Source organism: Venturia canescens, chromosome 5, assembly GCF_019457755.1.
Source record: "Venturia canescens isolate UGA chromosome 5, ASM1945775v1, whole genome shotgun sequence".
NCBI lineage: Eukaryota > Metazoa > Arthropoda > Insecta > Hymenoptera > Ichneumonidae > Venturia > Venturia canescens.
Window position 1 is genome coordinate 7,356,008 of NC_057425.1, and position 23,532 is coordinate 7,379,539.

Genomic DNA, 23,532 nt, shown 5'->3' on the forward strand with positions numbered 1-23,532 from the left:
TCACTTGGCCCCCCCCCCTCTCCGCCATTTGCGGCTGCAGCCAACTTACTCCTCACGTTATTGCATTTGCCAAGGGCGAAGGGAAACTGAAGAAAACCTTGCCAATACAGCCGGTACTTGGTTGGTCCCCCCTCCGGATGGCAGTGCGTGCACAGCGCGACCACCAGGTGTCAGCCAATCCACATCTGGAGCGCCACCATCCACACGATGAGAAATAAGAACCATCCACAGGAGGCCCCCAAAACCGTACACCGACCGCCCGCGATACAAACTGTTTGTTTTTCAAAACGACGTCTAATTAAAAAATTCGCTATCACAGTTTCGGTGCAGTTAGAAATACTAGGAAATTTGAAAATTGCGCGACTTTTTGAACGAACCAATCACAACCGAGTATAATCATCGACCGGAACGCCGGGCGAAAACGTATCTCGTAACCGCTTCGTTCCCGAGCAGAGCAGTGGCAACCAGAGAGCAGTCAGTTAAACCCATCTAATTTTGACGTATCTTTAATCTCAAATAAAAACATGTCGAAGTACAGAATTGTCATGATTCGCCATGGCGAGAGTGAATGGAATCAGTTGAATCTGTTTTGCGGATGGTTCGACGCGGGTTTGTCAGAAAAAGGTAAGTTGCCTTGTTTCGATATCCGTCCTCGATAAATCTTTTCGTTCAAGGGCAAAAGGTCATACGCTTTACAACCTTTTTCGACAGAATCAATCATCCAAATTGTTAACTACACAACTGAAATTGTTGTTTGAAATGAATTCGATTTGAAACAAGGTCACTTTTCAAAATGATGAAATTTTTGGTTTCTATATCATTTTGTCACGAAACGCGGTTTTATGTACTTATACTTTTTCCCACATGCAGTGAAAAATATTTTGTATCATTCTTTTTGAATGTCCTTCCAAAAACGAAGCTAACCTAAAACCTTATTCTGTACCAGGGAAGAGCGAAGCTCTTTCCGCAGGGAAAGCTCTCAAAGAGGCTGGCTACACCTTCGACGTAGCTCACACATCAGCTTTGACTCGAGCTCAAGTCACTTTGGGAACTATTCTTAAAGAGATTGGCCAAGAGAATATACCAATCAACAAAACCTGGCGGCTTAACGAGCGTCACTATGGTGGTCTCACAGGAATGAACAAAGCTGAAACTGCTGCCAAGTATGGCGAAGAGCAAGTACAAATTTGGAGAAGATCGTTTGACACTCCTCCACCACCCATGGAACCTGGACATAAATATTATGATACGATTGTCAAAGATCCTCGTTACGCTGCTGAACCCAAACCTGAAGAATTCCCCATGTTCGAGTCTCTCAAACTCACCATTGAGAGAACTTTGCCCTATTGGAACAATGTCATCATTCCACAATTGAAAGAGGGTAAAAAAATTATCATCGCCGCTCACGGAAACAGCTTGCGAGGAATTGTCAAGCATCTTGACCGTAAGCTATTTTTGTAAATTCCTTGAATGAAATTTAGAAAAATTTTTCCAGCTGTATGTCGAACCTTTCAACACGAAAGAAAAACCACATTTACATTTCTACCATTGGAGTAATTTGCTCAAAAAGTTTAGAATTTAACATAATTCAATCTTTCTACAGAACTGAGCAACGACCAAATCATGGGTTTGAATCTACCAACGGGAATCCCGTTTGTATATGAGTTGGACGAAAACTTCAAGCCCGTTGTGTCGATGAAGTTTTTGGGTGACGAGGAAACTGTAAAGGCAGCAATTGCGGCAGTGGCTGCGCAGGGAAAAGCCAAATAAAGTGTAACTTGAACGAGAACTAAGAAAAAGAATTGCATCAATCCTTCGTTTATTCCGTTTGTACACTCGAATACCACGAAAAAACGTTTTTAGGTGTATTAAAAAAATATTAACAGTACAATCGTAGTGCGAAACGTTTTCAGAATGGGATTTAAAAAAACAGACGATGGTACACTCATAATATATTTATTCCTCTGTTAACTGGAACTTTTCTCCATGTAATGCAAGTTCACCGCAAGAGAAATGGATAATTAGAAGTGTATGTAAAGCGCACACAAGTGTTCATTGATCAAAAACAAAAATTATTCTTGCAGAATCTGTTATTATCCATTTACATGGAACAGAACGTCAAGCTACTGGAATGATAGTTCTGGCGAAGACAAAAAGCGCCTATCCATGAATATCTGTACAAAACGAGAGTTAATAAAAGTTGAAACATTGCGTGCTATTTATTCAACAGAGTTCAACTTGAAATTTCTCTTGAGAAATTACAATTAAAAAAAGCCAATAATTTAATACATCCTGAACGTATCCATTCTTTAACCAATTTTTGGTGCAAAGATTTCCAAGCGAGATAGAAATCAAGAATTTTTCTTAAAACCCCTTTAAAATAAATATTTTTAATATTCAAATGTTTTGTGTAGATAGAATAATATGTGAGAACAAGAGCAGGTCAACGACATTGAGGACATTCGGTGGACAAGGAAATTGTCACGATCGTGCATTCGATAATCGGTAAAAACGGAATTTTTGAAACGCGGAAGTGCGCCGAAGAAATCCTTTGTGACAGAGACATGCAGAGCTTCTCGCTGCGACAATAGACTAATAAGCCAAATACTGTAATCGTGGGCAACGGAGTGTGATTTTATTTTATTTATTACAACGTAAAATTGTTGTTGCTATTCACCTATCGCATGCTTATTTTTTTCATCTTTCTCGAACAAAGCCCAAGAATTTTCCAATCTTAAACTATGATTCAAAACGAATAAACAAAGTTTTTAAACCAAAGTTGACAGAGTTTTAAGGTTACGACGATTATTGGCTTGCGCACCAGTGATATATTCGCGCCAAAATGCAAGCATATACAAATTATTTGAGTAGAAGATAAGCTAATGACGTTACAATCACGGTGAAATTAGAGTACGAGGAAAAACGCGTTGACAGAAATTCCATAGTGCTCCACAATGCCGCCTACACCCGATTTGAAAGTTGTTTTATTGGGTGACAGTGGCGTGGGAAAAACATGCTTATCAGATCGATTTGCGAAGGACACTTTTACATCGTACAAAACATTAATGGCGGTATGATTTTTTTCACCTTTCAAATTCAATCAATTACTTGAATTTTGTTCCACCAAAAAATGGCTGTCAAAAAAAATATCGAATGACGTAACGCCGTAACGCCAAACAAAAATGGTGATAAAAACTGTTCAAATTATTTCAGAATGATTAAGAACCAAAGATAATGAGCTTTATTTCTACCTCTACAGACAATTGGCTCAGCGTATGTGTCAAAAGAAGTTCGAGTAGGCAACAAAAAAATTATACTCGGTGTATGGGATACAGCAGGCAATGAAAGGTAATTTAATCCATGGACTGACACACTGGATTTCTATTCCAATCAACATCGCTTTTTTGGAAAATCTTTTGAGCTTTGAATAACAGTCTACTTTCACTGAGTTTTTTTATTTCAGGTACGATGCAATGACAAGATTATATTATAGAGGAGCAAACGCAGCTGTAATTTGCTATGACGTAACAGAACCAAAAACTTTGAAAAAAGTCAAGTATTGGATCAATGAATTGAGGAGTGTAGAAGAAAGCTGTAGTATTTACGTTTGTGCTTTGAAAAAAGACTTATTGGATTCTGAGAGCGATATGGTGAAACATCTTGAAAATGTGGAGAATTATGCCAGAGGAGTGCCAGCAAAATTTTATATAACTTCTAGTAAAACCGGAGAAAATGTTGGTTAGTTGAACCTTGGTAATCATTAAGTCTGATCTAAATTTCTTATAATTATTTTTGAATTTTTGCATTTCATGACCTAGCTTATATAAAAAATATGACATCTTACTTGGCACTTAATTAATATAATTGTTGATTGTCGCTGTGAACAGCGGAATTATTTCAGGACATTGCAACAACATGTGTTCCAACAGTGAAAAACCCGCATACACAAAAATCGGGTGACCAATTTATTACATTGTCATCGGACAACAAAAAATCCATGTGTTGTTATAACTAGGTGCAAAGATGATTATATAGACAAAATATGAGGCTTCATAGCTATAAGAAATTATAAACAGATTGGCAAGATCATGCTGTTTGCAAATACGCACTTCATTTGCAGGTTTTATTTTCTTTTTTCATACTTCCAGCCTATTATCAAAGCAAACAACAACAAAGAAACACAAGTTTACACGGATTCATTGTTGTAAAGTCGCGCCATATCGCAATAACATAAGATATTCATTGCGAATGACTATATATGAACATATATTTTTCTACTGCAATTTTTTTGCATTTTCAGTAAACTGTGATTCACTAAAAAATAATATTTCTGAGATCCAGTGTTAAGCACGGCTGAACGATCCCCTTTATCGTATTGAGGCTCCTGATAATTGAGAAAAATTTTATCCGTGTGGTATAAACACGAGTACTACAGACAGAATCGTTACTTTTTGCATGGATTCAACTCAATTGAATACAATGAATTCTAAAAAATAAAATGATTCTAAAATATTTTAAATATGTTTTGACGTAAAATAAACAGTGGAGGAATTTGTTGAAGCTCTTCACAAAAATGTCTGGAAACAATTATTATAAGTTGGATGATTGTATTTTTAATTTGATTAAAATAAAGAATATTCAAGTTGTAGAGAACGCTGTTCAGCTCCTCGAAAAATGTTTGAAAAAATTAGACAAATTGAGTTATTATTTCTTAGTTTTAAACTTAGGATCGAACGATTTCGTTGTATCACAACATTTTTTGGTGTTTTCACCAATTGAAATCTTTGGTGCTATCGATAATTTGAGCATCGTTTAATAATGCAAAATTACTTAAAATAATACTAATTTGAAAAAATCACAGTTTTCACTCTAATTTAGTCTCATAGGAACTCATGAGCATCGCTCAGAATATTCAATGAAACGGAAATAAAATTTTGATTGGCAACTCGCAAATTATCATTTTACATAGATAAGTTCAAAATTTTATTTATATTCCAAGTTTAGCCTCCTTAAAAATTCATGTTTTTCGACGTATAGAAAGCGTATTGCTGCACGAGTCGATTGATGACATCGAATTCACATCAAATCGTACATTCACATGAAATTTATATAATAGAAGAAAATGTTCTAAGAATTGACTACTTAATATATTATTAATCAAAACCTAACTAAACTATCAAGAGACTAAATCAGACTCGTCTCTGATCGGATGACTAAAAAGTGTAACAGACGAAATTCGAATAAATTCATTTTTATACACAATATTCACAGAAACATGGACAAGACTGAAGAAATCCGACTTAGATCTCCCGAAACGTGAGTTTCGTAACAACTGTGCGAAATATTGCGTGTGAGGTACAGCGTAAAGGGAAATTCGCTGCAATTAAATGCAACGATAAATGCGACCGTGGTGAAAATCAACGAAATAGCGATGAAAAAGTCAATCTTTTCTCGTATCATGTGCTGATTACTTTCAATTAAGTTCTTTTTCTTGGTCCGAGCACACAACGAGCGTCGATAAAAAACATATTTTTCCCTGATAAGTTTTGTTCGTGCGTCTCCGATAATTAAATATTATTATGCATCATATTCACTATATTGTTCGAGTTACAGTACAGGGTAGAAAAGGGGAACACAGAGCTCGAACTTGCTCATAAACGCCGAAAAATACAAAACCACCTAAAGTGAAGCCTCCGACTCGTGGTGAGAAGCCAGCGAACAAACTGAAACAAAAATTCAATAAAAATCATCGTTCCGTTTGAGCAATGAAGAAGAGAACGACTTACCCCCGGACTCCGCTTTCTCGATAAACTTCTTTCAACATCACACCTATTTTAACCTCTGCCTTCTCCGCTGATGTACTCGACAACATTATTCTCGTTTTCGCGACATCCAGTGGCGTCGTTAGACCAGCAGCCATAGCGACTGAAACCGGAGTACATTTTTTTTCATCCAGTATTATAGGGAGTCCATAGTTTAGAAAAATAGTTGAAACAATGAAGTTGAGTTTTTAAGTAAAAACATTACTAGATAAAGTTTGAATGGGAGGGAAGTTGGTAATAGTTTTGCAGGATCTTTTACCATGGTAATTATATTTTCTCAGTTGATCGGAGAAAAAATGAAATAAAACCATGGAAATAACCAACTTTTCTTGAAAGAATAAACTTTTTAGTATTTTTTTATATTAAGTAAAAAATGACGAGTTCTGTACCAGAGCCAGCCCCACACATTGCCCCTTCAAAAGGCGTGCAGTCACGACCAACTCGTCTCTTCCAACAAAGTTTGAGGTATTCCCACATTGGCATCTGCATAAGTCCAAATGGCATGTCTCTCAAAACAGTGCTCCCATATCCTCGATAAAGAGTTTTAAGGGCAAGCCTGTGAGTATCCTTGAGGAGAGCTTGCTTCCTTTGCTTCATTACTTCCACAGGAACTCTTATTAGACAGGCCATCTGAGGATAACGAATAATGGACTTTATGTAACAATGATGAATCAATGAGTTTTGCAGTGCAGTTTCTGTAGTCGGGAGCTTTGATTCTATTGAGCTCAAATTAAAAAAATGACAATGATTATTATACACTGAATACATCATGATTACTAAACAAAATATAAGAATGTTGAATTATAATGAAATTATAAAAAGTCGAAAATTACCCATTTCAATGAAATTTTGAAATTTCATTTTGACTCTCACTTTGAAACTACCAAAGCTATCTTGAAATATGTAGAAATAAAAACAAAACAGTTGCAATAGTTAAACTGAATAACAAGAGCAGTGAGAATTATCGCAGAAATGATGACTAAAGATTTGAATATTTTGAAAAATCGAATAATAAAATTTCCATTTATTGTTGTATATTCTTACAGCTTCTCCCATACATGCAGCGGTCATATGAATAAATGAATGATACTGCACAGGAAGTAAAGGTTGCGTGAATTCTTTGAATCCTTCGTAAGTCACGAAAAAAAGGGAAGCTGAAAAATGAAGAAAAAATTCGAAATTTTATAAATCTATAGAAATTCTCAAAAATGATACAATTTGAATTTTCATAAAAATTATGTTTTTATTAATAAGTGAAATCACCGGAAGGAGCAGATCCTATGATGACCGGTGTAACACCTTTATACATTTTCTTAAAACCACCAGATTGTCTGAATCCATGTTGGCTTTGAAGTCGAGTTTTGAGGGTATCAAGAGGAAAAAATACTACATCGCATATGAGACCAGCGGCTGCCCCGGACTGTGAGAAGAGAGCGAAGGAAATTGTTACAAATTCTAACAGAGAAGTTGAACGAAGTATAAAGTTTTGAATTAAAGTTCATCAGTGATTTTTCTTTAAATAAAAATGTTTTAAACTCACAATCATTGACAGCAAAAAGACATTTTTAACATCTCTAACTTCTGTGGTTTTTGATTCACTGTGAATCGTGTTCATTTTTCACGTTTTCAGTCTACTGTCACGAAAAAATGAACTGGTACTTTCGAAAAATTTTATAATTGTATTCTTATTGTTATATTATTTTGTACATGCAAACTCTCTAATATGAAACAATATAAATTTTCGTTGGATTTTCAAATCTAGAGGTTAGGTTTGTAGGAAAAGTCGATATCAACTGCACATGCGGTCAAAAATTAGATACTGCTATATTTGCTGCTTGTATGATTGAATCAGCTCATGATCAGCTGATAGCGAAAAAACCGTTTTTGAACAATTTGTTTACATTTTTTACTTAACAATTCACATGCGACAGGCCACTGAACCACGAAGTTGGCTTAAGAAGCATGATTAGCGTTATATTTTGTTCTCAATCATTCATAATATCATCTATTAATATTGGTGGTCTGTATATGTCAGGCATTGAGAAACCTATTTTTTAATTCTTCTATTATTGCCAGCGAAAAATTGAAATGTGTTCATAAGTAGTTCAGTTCGAAAATCATGCCGGAAGGTGGCATTTGACTCGCTCTGATGTGAATTGATCGTATTTGAGAACCCTGAAAATTGCAAAACGCGAATTTGATCCCCACCCTTCGATAATTGTGTACCGGTCGTTGGCAAACTTCGATAAAACAATCCAATTTATCATCCTGCATATATATAAAATAAAACAGTGCTAAAGGTTGGCTATAGTGAAGATTAAAATGGTTTCAACTGCTCCCTGATTGGTCGTTCTCAAAGTCAGTGTATGCATGGGCTCGGTCCTATTAACAGTCTGCATGTTCACGAGACCTTGGCTCGTGCATCAGAGTTTGTACCTCCGTCAGTGACGGCAGTTTTTTTTTTAATTCGCGACAGTGGCCGTGGCGCGAATTGACCCAAATTCATACCGTTTTATCAGTGCCCTGTAACCGAAAATCTGGTCTTGAAAAAGCATCATTTTTTTTTGTTCATCTTGCCCCCAGTGTCGGTGTATTTGACAGGTGTTTGCGTGATCGATCTCTTCTCATTTTTCTGTAATTATTGTGAACTTACTGCAGCGAGGATCAAATTATTCTTACAGTAAACCGATCCGACAGAAGGAATTCCGAATAAATATAGCTTTGATACGAATTTACGAAACAGTATAAGATCATGGCTGCATTAAAACGAATGACACGACTGACGGGCAGTCTTAAGGTCCTCAGCGCTTCAAATACTCATAGACTTCATCTTCCTAAGACTTATTACACCTACGTTAATGAGCCATCTATGCTTATTCCTGACAAGGAACCTGTTTGGGTCAAATCGGCGGAAGAAGCTGTTGAGCAAGCTGGATTGGGATCTGGTAATTGAACAATTTGCATCACCCGTTATCTCGTGTTTATTCCCTCATTGTTGGTAATTGATCAATGGAGGGAAAACTGCCATGCAGCAGCATTGTTACATTGATCCCCTTCTACGTGTTTTTCTAAATCATCAGTAAAAAATATCATTATATTATCAACATAATAATTGAAAAACAAATTCGAATGAAATTTTCCATATTTTTATCAAAAATCAACACTAAAATTTACACATTAATTCATTCTTCAATATTATAAAATAAAAACGTTTGCTAAATGATTATGAACAAAGAATTTTTCATCCAATCTATCTTTCTCACAATAATGATTGTTTCATCAACATTGAAATATGTATAAATACCAATTATAATTGCTAATTTATGAATATTTATATATTAGTCACGATAAAAATCAAAAGTCTACCATCACGATAGATAGAAGTTAAGGAATTTTACTATTGAGGTTATTTCTACTCCGTAAAATTAATGAAAAATGGTTAAAGGTTTTTTCATTTTTTTGAAAATAATTTTTCCACTGCAAACAATCCTTCGAAATAGCCTTTTTTTTTTTTTTTTGACAAGTTGAGAAATGTGAATAGGAAATATTCTAAGAATGACTCACTTTTAAAGTCTTGTTTGACAAATGTCTTCACTGCAGCATAATGAAAAATTGATTTTATAAACTGAAAAAAATGGCCCTGGATTCCTGGAACTGAATAAGTCATCTGAGCAAGAAAAATAATGACTTGAGTACTGGTGGATCATACAATTGAAAATAATAAATTGATTATTCATTTTCTATAATTTTGTATCAAGACTGTAAGTAAAAATTCAAATGATCGCAAACTTCCTATAACTTCAAATTCAAAGTACAAATATCCAAAAAAAATTTGAAGACCTTGACACGTAAGCGTCAATTGTTAGCCTCAACATTTTGAAGTCTAAAATACGAATTTGACACTTTACAAAGCAAATTGTATAGCCATGTATCAAGGACACTCACCGATTCTATAAATATTTGTTCAAAAATTATTAACCACTTTAAACACCTGTTTACTTTGTTGAAAAATAATTACATAATTCCCCAGAAATTGTTCTAAATGAAAATCCCTTCATATGCTCTAACCATTCAATGTTCGATTTGTGCAAATCTAGCTCCAAATATAATTCATGAAAAAAATTATTTTGCTTCGATTATTCCACGACCACATTAAAAACGAAATAATCATTTTTCAAACAACCTGAACAGTACATGATGATGCAAGTGACTACAATTTCGTTGTGCGCTGTCAAACAAATCATAAAGATAAAAACAAAGTATTCCCAGAGAGATGATAACAAGTGATTATATATAAAGTGATTATCTCTTATGTAACGGCTCTAATTTTTGTGGATATCCTTCGAAGATAAAAAAACTGCACCAGAAATAAATGTTTCAAAAATGAAAAATTGCTACCGTGTCCTCAAAATCAGTCAAAAAATTCTCGTTCGTGTGTCTAGCTTCGATTATTGTACGCAACTGTTCACCCCAATTTACAAGTCTAATATTTTTATTTGTGATAAAAATTTGACGTATTGAGCTATGGAGAGCGCGGAGAATTCGCCGTTTTTCGTGGACGACGAACATAGTTTTGTTTTAAATATAGCACGTCTCTCCTCTATAAACGCTTCCAATACTGCTCATCCTATTATAAATATGAACTTTTCGAATTCATGATCCGGTTGCACGAAATTCCTTCTTTCGAAGTGGAATCGAAAATTTTTTGGTTAAAAATGTTTATGAAAAAAAATTCTATTGCCACAGTTTCAAAAATTATACTGTAACAGCAGCCTCCAATCAAAAATTTTACGCTTATATTCATCGTAAAACTACTAAACAATAATTAAACCATCAATGAAGCATTGACCTGGGTAGAGACCCAGGTACAAAAAAAATGAAACTTATATTTTCCAAACTCGTCTGGCTTTTATAACAGAAAGAAAAATGAACATTGAAGAATTCGTACTTTGACCCCTTCGCGATTAAATTCTTTTCTCTCTTTCCTCGCCTACTTTCGATCGGTGTGTGTGTGTGTGTGTGAACGAATATACGCGCATAATTGGTGATCCGAATGGACTCGAAAACGTATTTGGTTAACAGTAACCATGCAAGAGCTATGTGCAACAATTTCATTTCAAAGGTCAATTCGCAACGATATTTTTCTCAGTATTTTACAGGAGATAAATATGTTTTGTATGATTATTATTATTCTTATGAAATAACGAACGAGGTGAACGAAATGTTTAAATTATTTTTAAACAATCTTTCGCAATAAAAGTTTCGTTTGGCAACTTTCATTGTTTGGCAAGACGATTGTAAACAAAAATGTGACATGCAACTCAAAGAACGACTTCTCAAAAATATTTCATTTTTTCAGATCAAATCGTTTTCGTCCAAGGAGCTGCAGCAACCCCATCGGAATTGCTTCGAGGACTTACCGAAGTTGGCATTAAAAAAGACGTTCGAAATGTCCGGTTGTGCCACATGCATCTCGAAGGTCCTGCTCCATTTGCAAACAAGGAAAATGCAAGTACGTGCACACCGCCGAGTAGCAATGGTGTCGCCACCTCCGAGCTTCCAATAATCCAAATGTCGTTTTTTTTCGAATCAATCTCGAAAATTGTATCTCTTAAAAAAATGTATACACTAAATCCTGTGGCATTACAGCCAGTCATTTTTTATGCGAAAGTTACTCATCAACGCCAATTTCAAATAATAAACTTTAAATGAATTTTCAGTATAAGTGATTTACATCAAATGTTGAATATTTTCCTTCAGTGATGAGAAAAAAAAAATTGACAATTAAATGTGCTGTTTTGAAGATTTATTTCGTGCATTAAGTTTTCTTGTGATTAAAATAATTGATCTTCTGTCTTTAGAGCACTTTACGTCGATCAGCTTTTTCATCGGTGGTAACGTGAGGGCTGCGGTGAATGCTGGAACTGCGGATTGCATACCAATATTCTTGAGTGAGATACCAAAGATCTTTGACTATGGTTACATGAAACCTGATATTGCGTTGATCCAAGTGACGCCACCGGATAGCAAAGGATATTGTTCGTTGGGTACCAGTGTCGACTGTGTGAGATCAGCATTGATAAAATCGAAAAAAATAGTCGGTAAGAAATGGTATTGCCATGAATATTTAATGATTGTAACATTTCATGATTGTGAGGATGACAAATTATTGAAAATGGGTTTTTTGCAGCTCAAGTGAACAAGCATTTGCCAAGAACCTTCGGCGACGCTCTCGTGCACAAAAGTCACTTGGATTTTGCGACCGAGTTTCATCAGCCCCTGCCCACTCACGCAGTCAAAGCACCCTCTGAAAACGAGCAAAAAATAGGCAAAAATATTGCGGAAAATTTGGTCTCCGATGGGGCGACGTTGCAGCTTGGAATCGGCAGCATTCCTGACGCCGTTCTGTCGCTCTTGACGACTCACAAAAACCTCGGGATTCACAGTGAAATGTTCAGCGACGGTGTCGTCGATCTTGTCAACAAAGGTTGCATCACCAACAGCATGAAAACTATGCATCGTGGAAGAATCGTCGGATCGTTCTGTGTTGGCTCACAGAAACTCTACGATTTCATGAATAATAATCCTTTCATTGGTGAGGCAACGAGAACTATTTAAATTTTCATATTTTCCTGTTGAGAAGAAAATTTTTATGGTTTACTTTGAAGAATTAAATTGAGTTAAATATACACACTGGAAGTAAAAAAAAAAATTTAATCATTCAAGTTATTAAAACACAGAAAAGAGATTTTTGACCAGACTCAGGAAAAAAACGAATATTTTCACAGAAATGTTGGCGGTCGATTACGTCAACGACCCGCGAATAATAGCGAAACAGCCGCAAATGACCTGCATCAATTCTTGCATCGAGGTTGACCTTACCGGACAAATTTGTTCGGACAGTATTGGAACGAGAATGTATTCCGGATTTGGAGGTCAAGTTGATTTCCTGACCGGCGCAGCACTCAGTGAGGACGGCCTCGGAAAACCTATCGTCGCCCTTAATTCTACGACCGCCGATGGCAAAACGAGCAAAATTACGCCAGTCCTTAAAGAAGGTACGTCAACAATTTGTTGCACCTAATATTATTCATTCTATGATCGAGTGTCACAATATGTTTGCAAATACGTCGGAAAATTCGTACGAGTTTTCTTGATATCGAAATTTTCAAGGAAACATTCAAAGTTCGTCGATTATGTAAGACGTTAGTTATCTAATATTTCCTCAATTGTATTTTTGTGTGTTCATTGATCGACAGGAGCTGGTGTCGTAACGAGCAGAGCTCTTGTGAATTACGTAGTGACCGAGCACGGAATAGCGAGTCTGTTCGGAAAAACGTTGAAACAACGAGCTCACGCCCTCATTCAGGTTGCACATCCAAACCACAGAGAAGCGTTAGAAAAAGCCGCATTCGAGCGTCTCAAAGGAATGCCTCAGCCTTGAACAAAAGTTTCCAATTCGTAAAAAACATATTGAATTAATTACGCGAAGTAACGAAAGAAGAAAGAAAAGATTTAATAACACAATAGTTAATGTCAAATTACACTTTCCTTAGAGCGTTCTTCGGACGTGATCAGCGTCTGAAGTCGATTTTATTGCCATGAATTAACGAAGAGAAACAAAATAATTTTGAAGTACCAAGATGCCATAAAATACGTAGAGGATGGAAAGATTCAATCTCGAAATCCGATACTGGAAACTGAAATAATTTCATTCCACACAGATGTGATTTTCTTCTTGCCAGAATTATTTGATCGGTGAACTTTGCCATTCGATTGAAGATCGAACATAAAATAATGGAACTGGCGTGAAAAACTATTTGAAATTGGAATATCTTTTTAAAAGATCTTAACTACGAGTTGAAGAACTAGGAGCAGATAAAAATGGTAATTAGTCGATGAGTACCGCACCTGAAATATGAACTCTGCGAGTGGTACTTTGTATATCTTTAGTCAAATTATCGACAGCTCAACAATAAATCAGTCAAGTTGAGCGGAGTATAACTCCTACCATTTTATCCGTAGCCAACTTTTTCCTTTCCGCTCGTCACTTTACACTTTGTACTTTGTTGATGGTCAACGCTTTATTCGTGGAAAAGACAAATCGTTCAATCATGGCGTTACGAAAGACGATATAACAAAGGTCTAATTACACAACAAATGCAAAAGATTTTGTTTTACATTATACAGTGAAGGAAACAATAAAAACTTACGATTTTTATACATCACCGGTCGATACGAATTTTGTATATGCATGTAAAAAACAACTGACTAACCTATTCAATGTGAAACGTTATTTTTTTTTGGACCAAACGAATAAAAAATGCTATTATTTTTTTGCTCAAATGAATGATTTTTCATGGATTTGCTGAAAACCTACAAATGAGTTACGAATTGGATGCCGTTGGAAACAGCTGAAAAGTGAATTGAAAGTTGTCTTGAGGATGTGTAAAAAATCCAAACTTGATACTCACATGATAAAAAAATCAACACATAACTTTTGCATCTTGTGTCTTACTTATTTGCACAGAAAAAAAAATGGGCAGTAGAATTTTTATGAAAAAGGTGCGATTGCTTATGAAACTGTTTTTACAAACTTTAATCTACCCAACTTCGAGTTTTTTTTTATATATTTTTCAGTTCTCTTTTTAAAAATAAAACAATAATTTAAAAGAAAAAACTTCATACACTCCTTTCCACCCTGTTGAAAGATAAGAAAAACCGGATAATGCATGCGTTTTTCCACGTGTTAGAAAAAAAAGTTTAATACGGTTAGAAAAAAAATTGAGTGCAATGAATTAACCCGATGGCATCATAAGACGTAGAAATCAGGTTTTAAATTGTTTCGATTTAAATTTGGCGCACTCGTTCGTCGGTGCGACAAAACCAAAATCTTTGTATCCGGATTCACGGACAACGCAAAATACCCAACCATTCTTTTTATACGGAATAGTTAAAAACAAGTTGTGATAGGTTTACGGAAAATTTTCTCAGTTCCCCGTCCCCTACTCGCCGTTATTGTTAAATCGCTCTGATCAATTGATCATTAACATTTTCACAATATTATCATCCGAAAGTGCGTGACGAGTCGACCGTCGACTGAATCTGCGCACAACTCATTCGTCTCATTGTTATTGGTGCTCGTTTAGATTTTTAACGCGCAGCAAATCATGTCTTTATCAATAAAAAAATTAATTCTCGCCACGTCTAAGGTAAATTACAAAAATATTGCACTGAATCATTAAGCAATCAAATCTTTTGCACGCAAACGGTTATTTCGGCATTCCAGCGATTTATCTGACGCGACAATAAATACACGTAACACGTAACTCGAAAGATCTATGAGCTGCTTTTTGTAGCTTCTTTTTCCTCAGAAGCTCCAAGGATGGCGCTAACGTCTGGTTCTGAAATTTTCGCGGACCGTTTGTTGATGCCGGATGAGGCTTAAATCTCGACATTATCTTATTATTTTTATTTTATTACATCGAACGGAATCGCTTAAAAAAATTCTCATGTGAAATTGACATTTCTCACATTTTTTCAAAATAACCGTTAGTAATGCAGAATCCGTTTTTTTTTTTCATATTTCCGTTACACAGCTCGGACGATGTGTTTCCAGGAACTATGCAGCCAATGCTACCGTGGAGTACGAAAAATACGTTGAAACAACGGAAGATAATGGGGTATTTTAATTTTTTTATGCACTTATGACATCAGTTAGAAATCTCGAACTATTCCGAAGTTTAATTTAATAAATGCACGATAATTAAAACTCGATATATGGTTGTTCAATTTATCGAATTTAAAATAAATTAGATTTATCCGCGTAATATGAATTTTGAGTTAAAGTACGATATGAGGTTATTGACATTAGCCGGGAGGAAACTGCAACTTATTTTTGTGAAATAAAAGGTGAAAACTATAAAGCTATGCCACGCCTCAACTCGAAATTCCTTGTCTCTCGAGATGATGAAAATTATATTATGGAATATAACCAGAGATGAGGATAGAGGGTCACTGAGATCTATCGTCATCACGGCTGATCCTGGCAAGGTTTTTTCTGCTGGGCACAATTTGAAGGAATTGGTGAGTGAGACATCGAGACTTTTGTTCCAGGAAAATAATCTTGAGTGTACATTTATTCCTAATGTCCAAATTATGTTGTTTTTCATTCTAATCTTGACGTTCCGTTGAAAAATAAATTTTCGGTGAAAAAATCGAAAAAAGAAACGTTCGAAAATAGTTCAGCCTAATTTTTCCTCCAAAAAAAAAAATCCGAAAAACGATTTTTCAGTGAAAGTCGTTGAGAAAAAACAAGTTTTTTTGGAAAACAGTATTTGAGCAGTAACGTGAGCGTGAAAGATTCTTTTGTGTCAGACCAGCGAACAAGGTGGACAATATCACCGCGACGTCTTTGCAACGGCAACAGAACTGATGAAAGCGATCGCCAATTCCCCGGTTCCGATAATTGCTGCAGTCGACGGTTTGGCGGCAGCTGCTGGTTGTCAGTTGGTCAGTGCGTGCGACATAGCTGTGTGCACAGAGCGAAGTACTTTCTCAACTCCCGGGTACGTCGACAGGTCCAAAGTAAAACAACGATTAAAAGGGATGTCGATTTTTTTTTCAAATTTTCGATATTTTTGTTCTCAGAGCAAATTTCGGAATATTTTGTTCCACGCCAGGAGTGCCTCTGGTTCGAAATATTCCAAGAAAAGTCGCCTCGCACATGCTTTTTACGGGCCTGCCAATCACAGCGAAAGAAGCTCGTGCTGTTGGTCTCGTTAGCAAGGTCACCGCCAACGAAGACCTCGGTGAGTAAACAAACAATAAAGAAAAAAAAGTGGCCATAAAAAACTGTTCGAATGTTATAACGACTTCACCGAATGTTACAAGAAAAAAATTCACCGATCGATCCACTTGATAAATAAACGTTTTTTTTATCGGAACGGTAAGCCGCTGAAGTCAAAACGATCACAGACGCCATAACCTCAAAAAGTCGTGCAGTCGTAAGCCTTGGAAAGAAATTCTTATACGAGCAACTCGACCTCGATTATTTTTCGGCTTACGAATTGGGAGCTGAAATAATGGTCAATAATCTCGAGCTCAAGGATGCTCAGGAAGGTATTCGGGGCTTTGTCGAAAAAAGGAAACCCGTTTGGGGACACGACTTCAAAAAAGACAAATAAATTTGATGTCCCTTATTCCTTTTCTACCTTCTTCGGACTGTGATAATTATTACAGCTAAATAATAAGATGTAAATTGAAATATATTCCTGCTTTACGAAAATTTCGTGTTCGTTATTACTATCGAGCAACGATATCAGAATAGGAAAAAATTGAGAGATATAACTTACGAAACAATGAACATCGCGTGTGTTACTTTAGAACCAAAATTACATTAACATTACGGCGGATCAAATAATTAATGAAAAGAAGAGTTGATCGTTCAACGATTACACTTTTGATACGTCGCGATTGTGATTCATTAAAAGTTGAGGTAGATTCGGTTCGGGACGTCTGGAAGTCACAAATTTTTAACAAGTAACAATATATTCCGTGGCTTGGATTTTTAGAAGAAGATAAACGAAAATGCGTCGTCAACGGTCGACGTGCGCGCGCACGTAAGCATGGAGCGAGGTGTAAGCACACTGTGATGCGGGCAAAGGAAGTACGAAATATACATGGGCGCGTGCACGCACCACGGACGTACAGACAGACGCCTTTACGATCTGAACAGTTTAAACAGAGAGTTTATTAAATATTACATAAAGAACGACTTATTAGTGATACGGGATAAAATTAAAAAATCGAAGCTGTTTATTCCGAATGAAGCTTCAACTGAGATAATCCAGTCTATTTTAATATGTTGGAAAACATGTTTGTTGATTTTTTGAGTTTTCGAGTACGGAGAAAATTACTGCTGACTTTGTATTTTTCATCGACTGAAACAAACATAGCAGTGTGTAATTTCTCTGATTATGAATTTTTAATTGAACATTGAGTCAAGCATAGGAAGATTTTTAACCAGAAATTCTTGATCGAAGAATCGAAATTACATAAATTAACGTGACGTTAAAAGAGTGACGAAAAAATAAAGGCTTCCATAAGTGAATTTTATTCAAAATGTGTGACGGATTAATCGAAAGACTTTGTGCATCGTAATTGTAGTTGATAAATTTCAATTCTAACTCTTGATAAATATTTTCGAACATTTTGTTCGAGGAATCTTAAAACACAAGCTCTCACATTAATTCAATTGGAACATAATAATGAATTCTTATTTTCACATTTCTAATTCTGCTGCAGAAAACAAGCGATACAGGTGACTGGATTAGTACAAAGATTTAGTGAATAAGCGCGATTATAGAAACTCGAGAAAACTGCCGCCCGCTCAGCGATTGATGCGCGGACCGGTGTACAGCTTCAACGGTGGCCGAACCGTATTTTGCGGCGTCATTCGGAACTTCTGAACGTTGATGCGCGGTGGAGCCAGACATCGAACACGGATTCTTCGCTGACGGTTTTTACGTTTCGAAATAAACTTCGATATACGATCGTAGAGAATTTCAAGAATAAAAACGACGAATGACGCCGAATAGCCAATAACGGCGACAAACATTAGCTGGAGGAGCAGAGCGTGCGCACCAGTTGGATCGTCGGTTTTTCCAGTGTTTGAAATATTTGAATCCGAATAATTGAAATTCAGGATGTCTCCTAATCGTACGTCCTTGTAAATCTTCTGAATAATTCCAGTTTCATGCAATCTCATGATTTTTTTATCGAGTACCGAACGATACGGCGATCTCTTGCCTGTGACAAAACCTGCAACTTCATTCCAAAGGAAAGGCTTTCCAATCTTGACGATGCGAAGCCCCTGCTTTTCGAATTCCTTGATGCCTAACTTCGCTACCGCATACGGTATGAAGCAGGTAACGTTTTTGTCTCTAATCGCTGTTTGTATACAATCTATTGAATCCCATTTCGGTAACACCTTATCTTTCGAAATGTTTAATTCTTTATGCAAGAGGTGGGCAGTCCGGTCCATGTTAAAAGTGGATAGCCCAATCATTAATTCCGAATTGACGAGGTCTTCAAAACTCTCAAACGGAACTTCACCGGCTTTCCCTAAAGCCACGTCCGTCATCGCGGTATAGATTGTAGATGAATAAATAGCACTCAAGGCGAGTAGGCACGCGAAAATTATTCGTTCGACATCATTAACAGGCTGTTGGCGCACCGAAACACCAAAGAGAACGCGGCCAATTGTGAAGATTTTCGAGGAATACGATTTTATTCGAAGCAACCGCATGAAGATCCAAAAGATCAAGATGATTCCAATGCTCAGAAGAAATGTCGGGGAAGCTTGAACGGAGAAAGCGTTTTCTGATGTCGGTATGATCGGTACTAAATAACAGAATTGGCTGTACATTATCGGGAATGTTCGTTGTGAATCATTCCAGCTCGGAGTATAACTTGAAGCCAGAAAAGGTATTACATCTATGTCGCGTAATTGTGTGAAAATGTAAACGTACCGCAAAAGATCCGATGAATCGAGTCGACGTAATCCTGCATCATATTCTGGAGTAGCGTTCAGACTTTGCAAAAGTATTAACATCAAAACTGAGTTAGGCCCACCGACCGAGGTTACTGCGCTACCGTTGAATCCAGCCAGTATGTATGGTGGGACGTTTACCGGTAGTATTCTCATAGGATAACCGGACATGTCAGTAAGTTTATTGGGAAACAAGGTAATCATGAGTGCGGTCCAAATTTTCTTCGTGTATTCGTTTTTAAACGGATTGAAATGATGAATAAACGGTCGATCGTTTGATCTATTTATGAGGATCGACGATCTTACCGCTCCCCATTGAGATCCGTTCAATTCGAGGATTGTGAAATCGAGGATTTTCTTGGTCCAAGCGTACTCCATGATTTCTTTGAAGCTATAACTCGGCGTTCGAAGGGAAGTGACCAATAGATACTTTGGGCTGTAGTGATAAGAGGCCATTTCCGCGACTGCGTCGATGAACCGTTTGGCCATTGGAATTGGCAAACTATCCCGAGACTCGATGACGAAGAGAAAAAGAGTCGCCGAAGTGTCGATCGGAGTTCTCGTTGCGTTTGACCAGTCGGGAACTGAGTTTTCCGGAAGTTTGAAATCCGCACCGAAATTGATTCTCAAAGGAGGCAAACTTTTCATCAACTTTGTGTACAATTCTTCGATTAATGGATTTTCGAGAACTTCGTTGTCGTTCAAACGTGTCATTAACTTCACCTGACGACATTCCGCATGTTCGATTATGGATTTCGTCACTTCGTCCACCCAATCGGTACATTGTACGGGATGGCAAACCGACCCGAAAAGTACGAGCGCACAAACAATCACGGCGTTTTTCATTTTTTATCCTGAACTTTTCGCAAGGGTAAGAAAAAAACAAGAATTAGAATTTTCACCGTAATTAGCCGATTATCGAGATTTTTAACGGCGAATGTTTACAACGACGAAAATGACTTGATTAATTTTGTAAACCATTGTTCACTTGCAACTCCGCTGGGTTTCAATTTCAGCCATGTATTGCATTGAACGTTACTTCCGAGCCTGATAGCAGGTGAAGAGTAGACCCTTTTCACTTTTTTCATTGCGACATCGATACGTTTCATCTTCCATTTATTATTCATTCGAAATACATTTTTCATCAATTTTATTATTCCTCACGCAAATTCAAATCGGTATTACGCGCTATCAGTATCGTAGTCGACACGTGTTTGTATTTTCCTTTCACCACTTATATATTCGTCATACATAAATTATTATTGACGAAGACCGAATAAAAAAACGTTAGGAAAATCTCATATTGACTATGAAATAGTGCAACTATTTCCTGGTCCAGGCTTTTTCTAAAATTCTTAGTGTCAAGTTGATATCGAGCGATCATTCAATCGTCAAAATTCTGAAACGACCCGGGGCTTTCATTTCTATTGCTACGAATGCAGATCGACCTCGTCGCTATTGCATAAAATGAAAAAAATTCATTCCGTCAAAATTCCCATAAATATCGCTTCCGCTGGCTCCTGACACTGAGCTTTTCCAAATTCTGCAACTCTTCAGTGACATTTTTCTCTGAAAAGCTAATAGCTAATGAAAGCTAATAAAAAAAAAAAAATGTCCAGTTTTCACTTGAGTACATGAAATTATTCATAAGCCGCACAAATCGCTGCTACATTTCCATCGATTCGATACCTTTCATGCGAGAATCAAAACGTGTCGGTCGACAGGAAACGAACAATTATTGACATGCATACGTTGCGATGCGTGCGTGCGTGCAACATCAATAAATGCATAAATATATGTTTACCCGCCTTTGTTGTCGCTCCGTATCCTTGGCAATCCTTGGCGTGAAATAAGTTACGCTGAGTACATAGAAAAAGCATAAAATCAACGCGACCGCTTGGGTTATCGCTTATCGCATCCTTAATAAATTATTTCCGTCCTTTTTCCATCTCTGCATATATTCGCTACGTGTGCGCGCCACAAGTATACGAATAAATCTCATTTGCACTTATGATAGTCCGAAAAACGTGCCCGAGTTCGATATTTCGGCAATTTCGGCACGAGAGCCACGGCCATTACTGAATAACTGTGCTTTTTTTTCAATTTTCGACGAACTAGTCGAGATAAAAACAATTATTCGAAGAGAAACTGTGGATATCGAAATTAGTCAAATATCGAATCCAAAAATACACTCATCATATGAAAGTCTAACGATTCGAAGCTCTTAATTAAAATATTGACAGATACGGAATCTTAATCATTAAGTAAAAAAAAATGGAGTTAGAGTTTGAAGAGAAAAATTTAAAGCCTGATTCACTCGAGAAAATTGGGTCCTCGAAGGTCAACATTTTCCTTTGTTCCTTCTTCTCTCTGTCTCTCCTTCTTTCTCCCTCTAAAACTGAACTTCCGAAAGCCCAAAATGGAATTGCTATGAAAATATATTTACCGAGGTTAAAATACCAAAATTAAAATTCAATTATTTGTCGGTAAATATTGCAAGTTACCAAAATGCTTTTACGACCTTCCCATGAATAAAATCGTATTTCCATCAAAACTTGAAAGAACTTTTCACACGAAAAATTTGCCGAGCCTCTGCCCCCACTAACTCCGCGAATGTGGCGCCTCCGGCTTCAGTTTGTTTTGGCGCTTACGCTGAGCGTTTGTTTGTTTTGTTTTTATCGTTTTTATGGCTACGCTATCATCCTTCCTCGTGTATTTTCGTGACGGGGCTACGTGATTATGCTCTCGTAAGCTCCCTCGATCTTGTTACGTGCTTGCCTTCCTCAAACGTTTCTTTTATGCCTCACACGCGCATCTCTTATCTCTCGTTCGCGCGTTCCTACCATCGAGTGTTTTAGTGTTTAACCTTTTACGATGGTTCGGCGAGAAAAAATATGCAAAACATGTTCATTTTGCACGTGCATTTGGCGAGTCTTTTCAGTCTTATATTAGGGCATTGAAAATTATGCGATTAATAGAAAAACAGAAAAAAATGACTTTTCACACAGTTCACGAGAGAATGCTTCGGATATTTTGTATTGTGTGAAATTAATTGCATCGTCGGCCTCGACTATTCTTTTGTCGTTCCAAAGTACACGAGATCGCGATAAGCCTCGAGGCCTCGAGACATCTTTTTTTTCGACAATCGTACTTTTTCTCACATTCGTGAAGACCATATTTCTTGCAATAATTTGGCCATTGGCCAAAATTCAAAACACCAAACAAATGAAATTACAGTTTCGGGATTTTCATTCGTACACAAAACGCATCGGCAAGGGCACTGAGCAAAAAAATTGAATCAACTTTGTTAATTGGACACAAGCAGTTTGGCAGTTCCGATCATTCTTTATGGAATGACAAACGATTCAGTTTAACCGTGAAAATTTTCTATGATTCATCGAAGCCATAAGTGATTGTATTCGAACAATTTTTTTGCTTCGCCGCATACTTTGGGGCTGCTTCACTAAATATGAGTGTTCCAGTGTTCGAATCTCAATAATCAAATTAACTCTTTTCGATAAAACCAATTTTGTTCCCACAAGTGAAATGAAGTGAAGAAATTTCTTTGGAAAAATCAAAATCGACGTTTATCGGTTGGAACGTTTTATTGAGAAATTCGAAAGAAGACACGAGACATTTATTCGTCTTTCAATCATCCGAATGAACTCTCACTCGCACAAAGCTTCTAATTCGACTCACGCACGAGTTCGTGCGAGTGTCAGAATATGATTGGCCTCGCGATGGCGATATTCAAACCGTATGCGATCACGAGTAAACGATAACCTTTCGTGAAAAAAATATTAGCGTAAACTGGTTCAAGATGCTACTAGGACATCATACGCGTATCGTCAAATGAGTTCACGCATTCGCACAAAGTAATAGAAATAATTTGAGACTTTGTATTGAGCACCACCATCCTCGTGTCATTTCACTACCCACTTATTATTGTTTTTAATCCTAGAATTCCAGCCATAAAAAAAAACGTCAAAAATCTTTTCCCCCATTTTTTCGATACTCTTTACCATTTTATACAAATTTCATTCCATGATTCTCGTTATAAAAACGTCACTTAACGTGCACTACTTTCTTCTTGATAAAAAAGCAAAAAAAATAATTTTTATGATTAAACTTCTGAACTCTGAACCAATAGCCTCGTAT

The 23,532-nt window shown here is 36.7% G+C and overlaps 6 protein-coding genes across 7 annotated transcripts; 4 read left to right on the plus strand and 2 right to left on the minus strand.

The window, feature by feature from the left end:
* The first annotated feature begins 421 nt into the window (after positions 1-421).
* On the plus strand, positions 422-2,222 carry LOC122410396 (phosphoglycerate mutase 2). The gene is made up of 3 exons (XM_043418487.1): positions 422-624; positions 947-1,444; positions 1,604-2,222. The coding sequence occupies exons 1-3, from the start codon at positions 525-527 to the stop codon at positions 1,768-1,770; spliced, it is 765 nt and encodes a 254-aa protein (XP_043274422.1). The 5' UTR covers positions 422-524; the 3' UTR covers positions 1,771-2,222.
* Positions 2,223-2,350: 128 nt separating this feature from the next.
* Positions 2,351-4,648, plus strand: LOC122410397 (ras-related protein Rab-24-like). Of its 2 annotated transcripts, none has more exons than XM_043418488.1 (4): positions 2,351-3,071; positions 3,260-3,348; positions 3,464-3,738; positions 3,888-4,648. In XM_043418488.1, exons 1-4 carry the CDS (start codon positions 2,955-2,957, stop codon positions 4,013-4,015), a joined length of 609 nt encoding a protein of 202 aa, XP_043274423.1. In that variant the 5' UTR covers positions 2,351-2,954; the 3' UTR covers positions 4,016-4,648. The 2 variants fall into 2 exon arrangements, with proteins under 2 accessions (XP_043274423.1, XP_043274424.1); XM_043418489.1 differs by having other exon boundaries at positions 3,045-3,185.
* Positions 4,649-4,953: 305 nt separating this feature from the next.
* On the minus strand, positions 4,954-7,717 carry LOC122410395 (S-adenosylmethionine mitochondrial carrier protein-like). The gene is made up of 6 exons (XM_043418486.1): positions 7,363-7,717; positions 7,086-7,242; positions 6,867-6,976; positions 6,212-6,452; positions 5,787-5,925; positions 4,954-5,723 (listed from the first exon to the last, which is right to left on the minus strand). The coding sequence occupies exons 1-6, from the start codon at positions 7,435-7,437 to the stop codon at positions 5,594-5,596; spliced, it is 852 nt and encodes a 283-aa protein (XP_043274421.1). The 5' UTR covers positions 7,438-7,717; the 3' UTR covers positions 4,954-5,593.
* Positions 7,718-8,136: 419 nt separating this feature from the next.
* On the plus strand, positions 8,137-14,168 carry LOC122410393 (4-hydroxybutyrate coenzyme A transferase). Its single transcript, XM_043418484.1, has 6 exons — positions 8,137-8,767; positions 11,182-11,334; positions 11,684-11,923; positions 12,013-12,417; positions 12,611-12,880; positions 13,082-14,168. Exons 1-6 carry the CDS (start codon positions 8,575-8,577, stop codon positions 13,264-13,266), a joined length of 1,446 nt encoding a protein of 481 aa, XP_043274419.1. The 5' UTR covers positions 8,137-8,574; the 3' UTR covers positions 13,267-14,168.
* Positions 14,169-14,316: 148 nt separating this feature from the next.
* On the plus strand, positions 14,317-17,109 carry LOC122410394 (enoyl-CoA hydratase domain-containing protein 3, mitochondrial). Its single transcript, XM_043418485.1, has 6 exons — positions 14,317-15,034; positions 15,422-15,505; positions 15,735-15,908; positions 16,200-16,390; positions 16,473-16,633; positions 16,776-17,109. The coding sequence occupies exons 1-6, from the start codon at positions 14,993-14,995 to the stop codon at positions 17,006-17,008; spliced, it is 885 nt and encodes a 294-aa protein (XP_043274420.1). The 5' UTR covers positions 14,317-14,992; the 3' UTR covers positions 17,009-17,109.
* Positions 17,110-17,629: 520 nt separating this feature from the next.
* On the minus strand, positions 17,630-19,781 carry LOC122410603 (uncharacterized). The gene is made up of 2 exons (XM_043418864.1): positions 19,355-19,781; positions 17,630-19,226 (listed from the first exon to the last, which is right to left on the minus strand). Exons 1-2 carry the CDS (start codon positions 19,750-19,752, stop codon positions 19,040-19,042), a joined length of 585 nt encoding a protein of 194 aa, XP_043274799.1. The 5' UTR covers positions 19,753-19,781; the 3' UTR covers positions 17,630-19,039.
* Between the last annotated feature and the right edge of the window lie 3,751 nt (positions 19,782-23,532).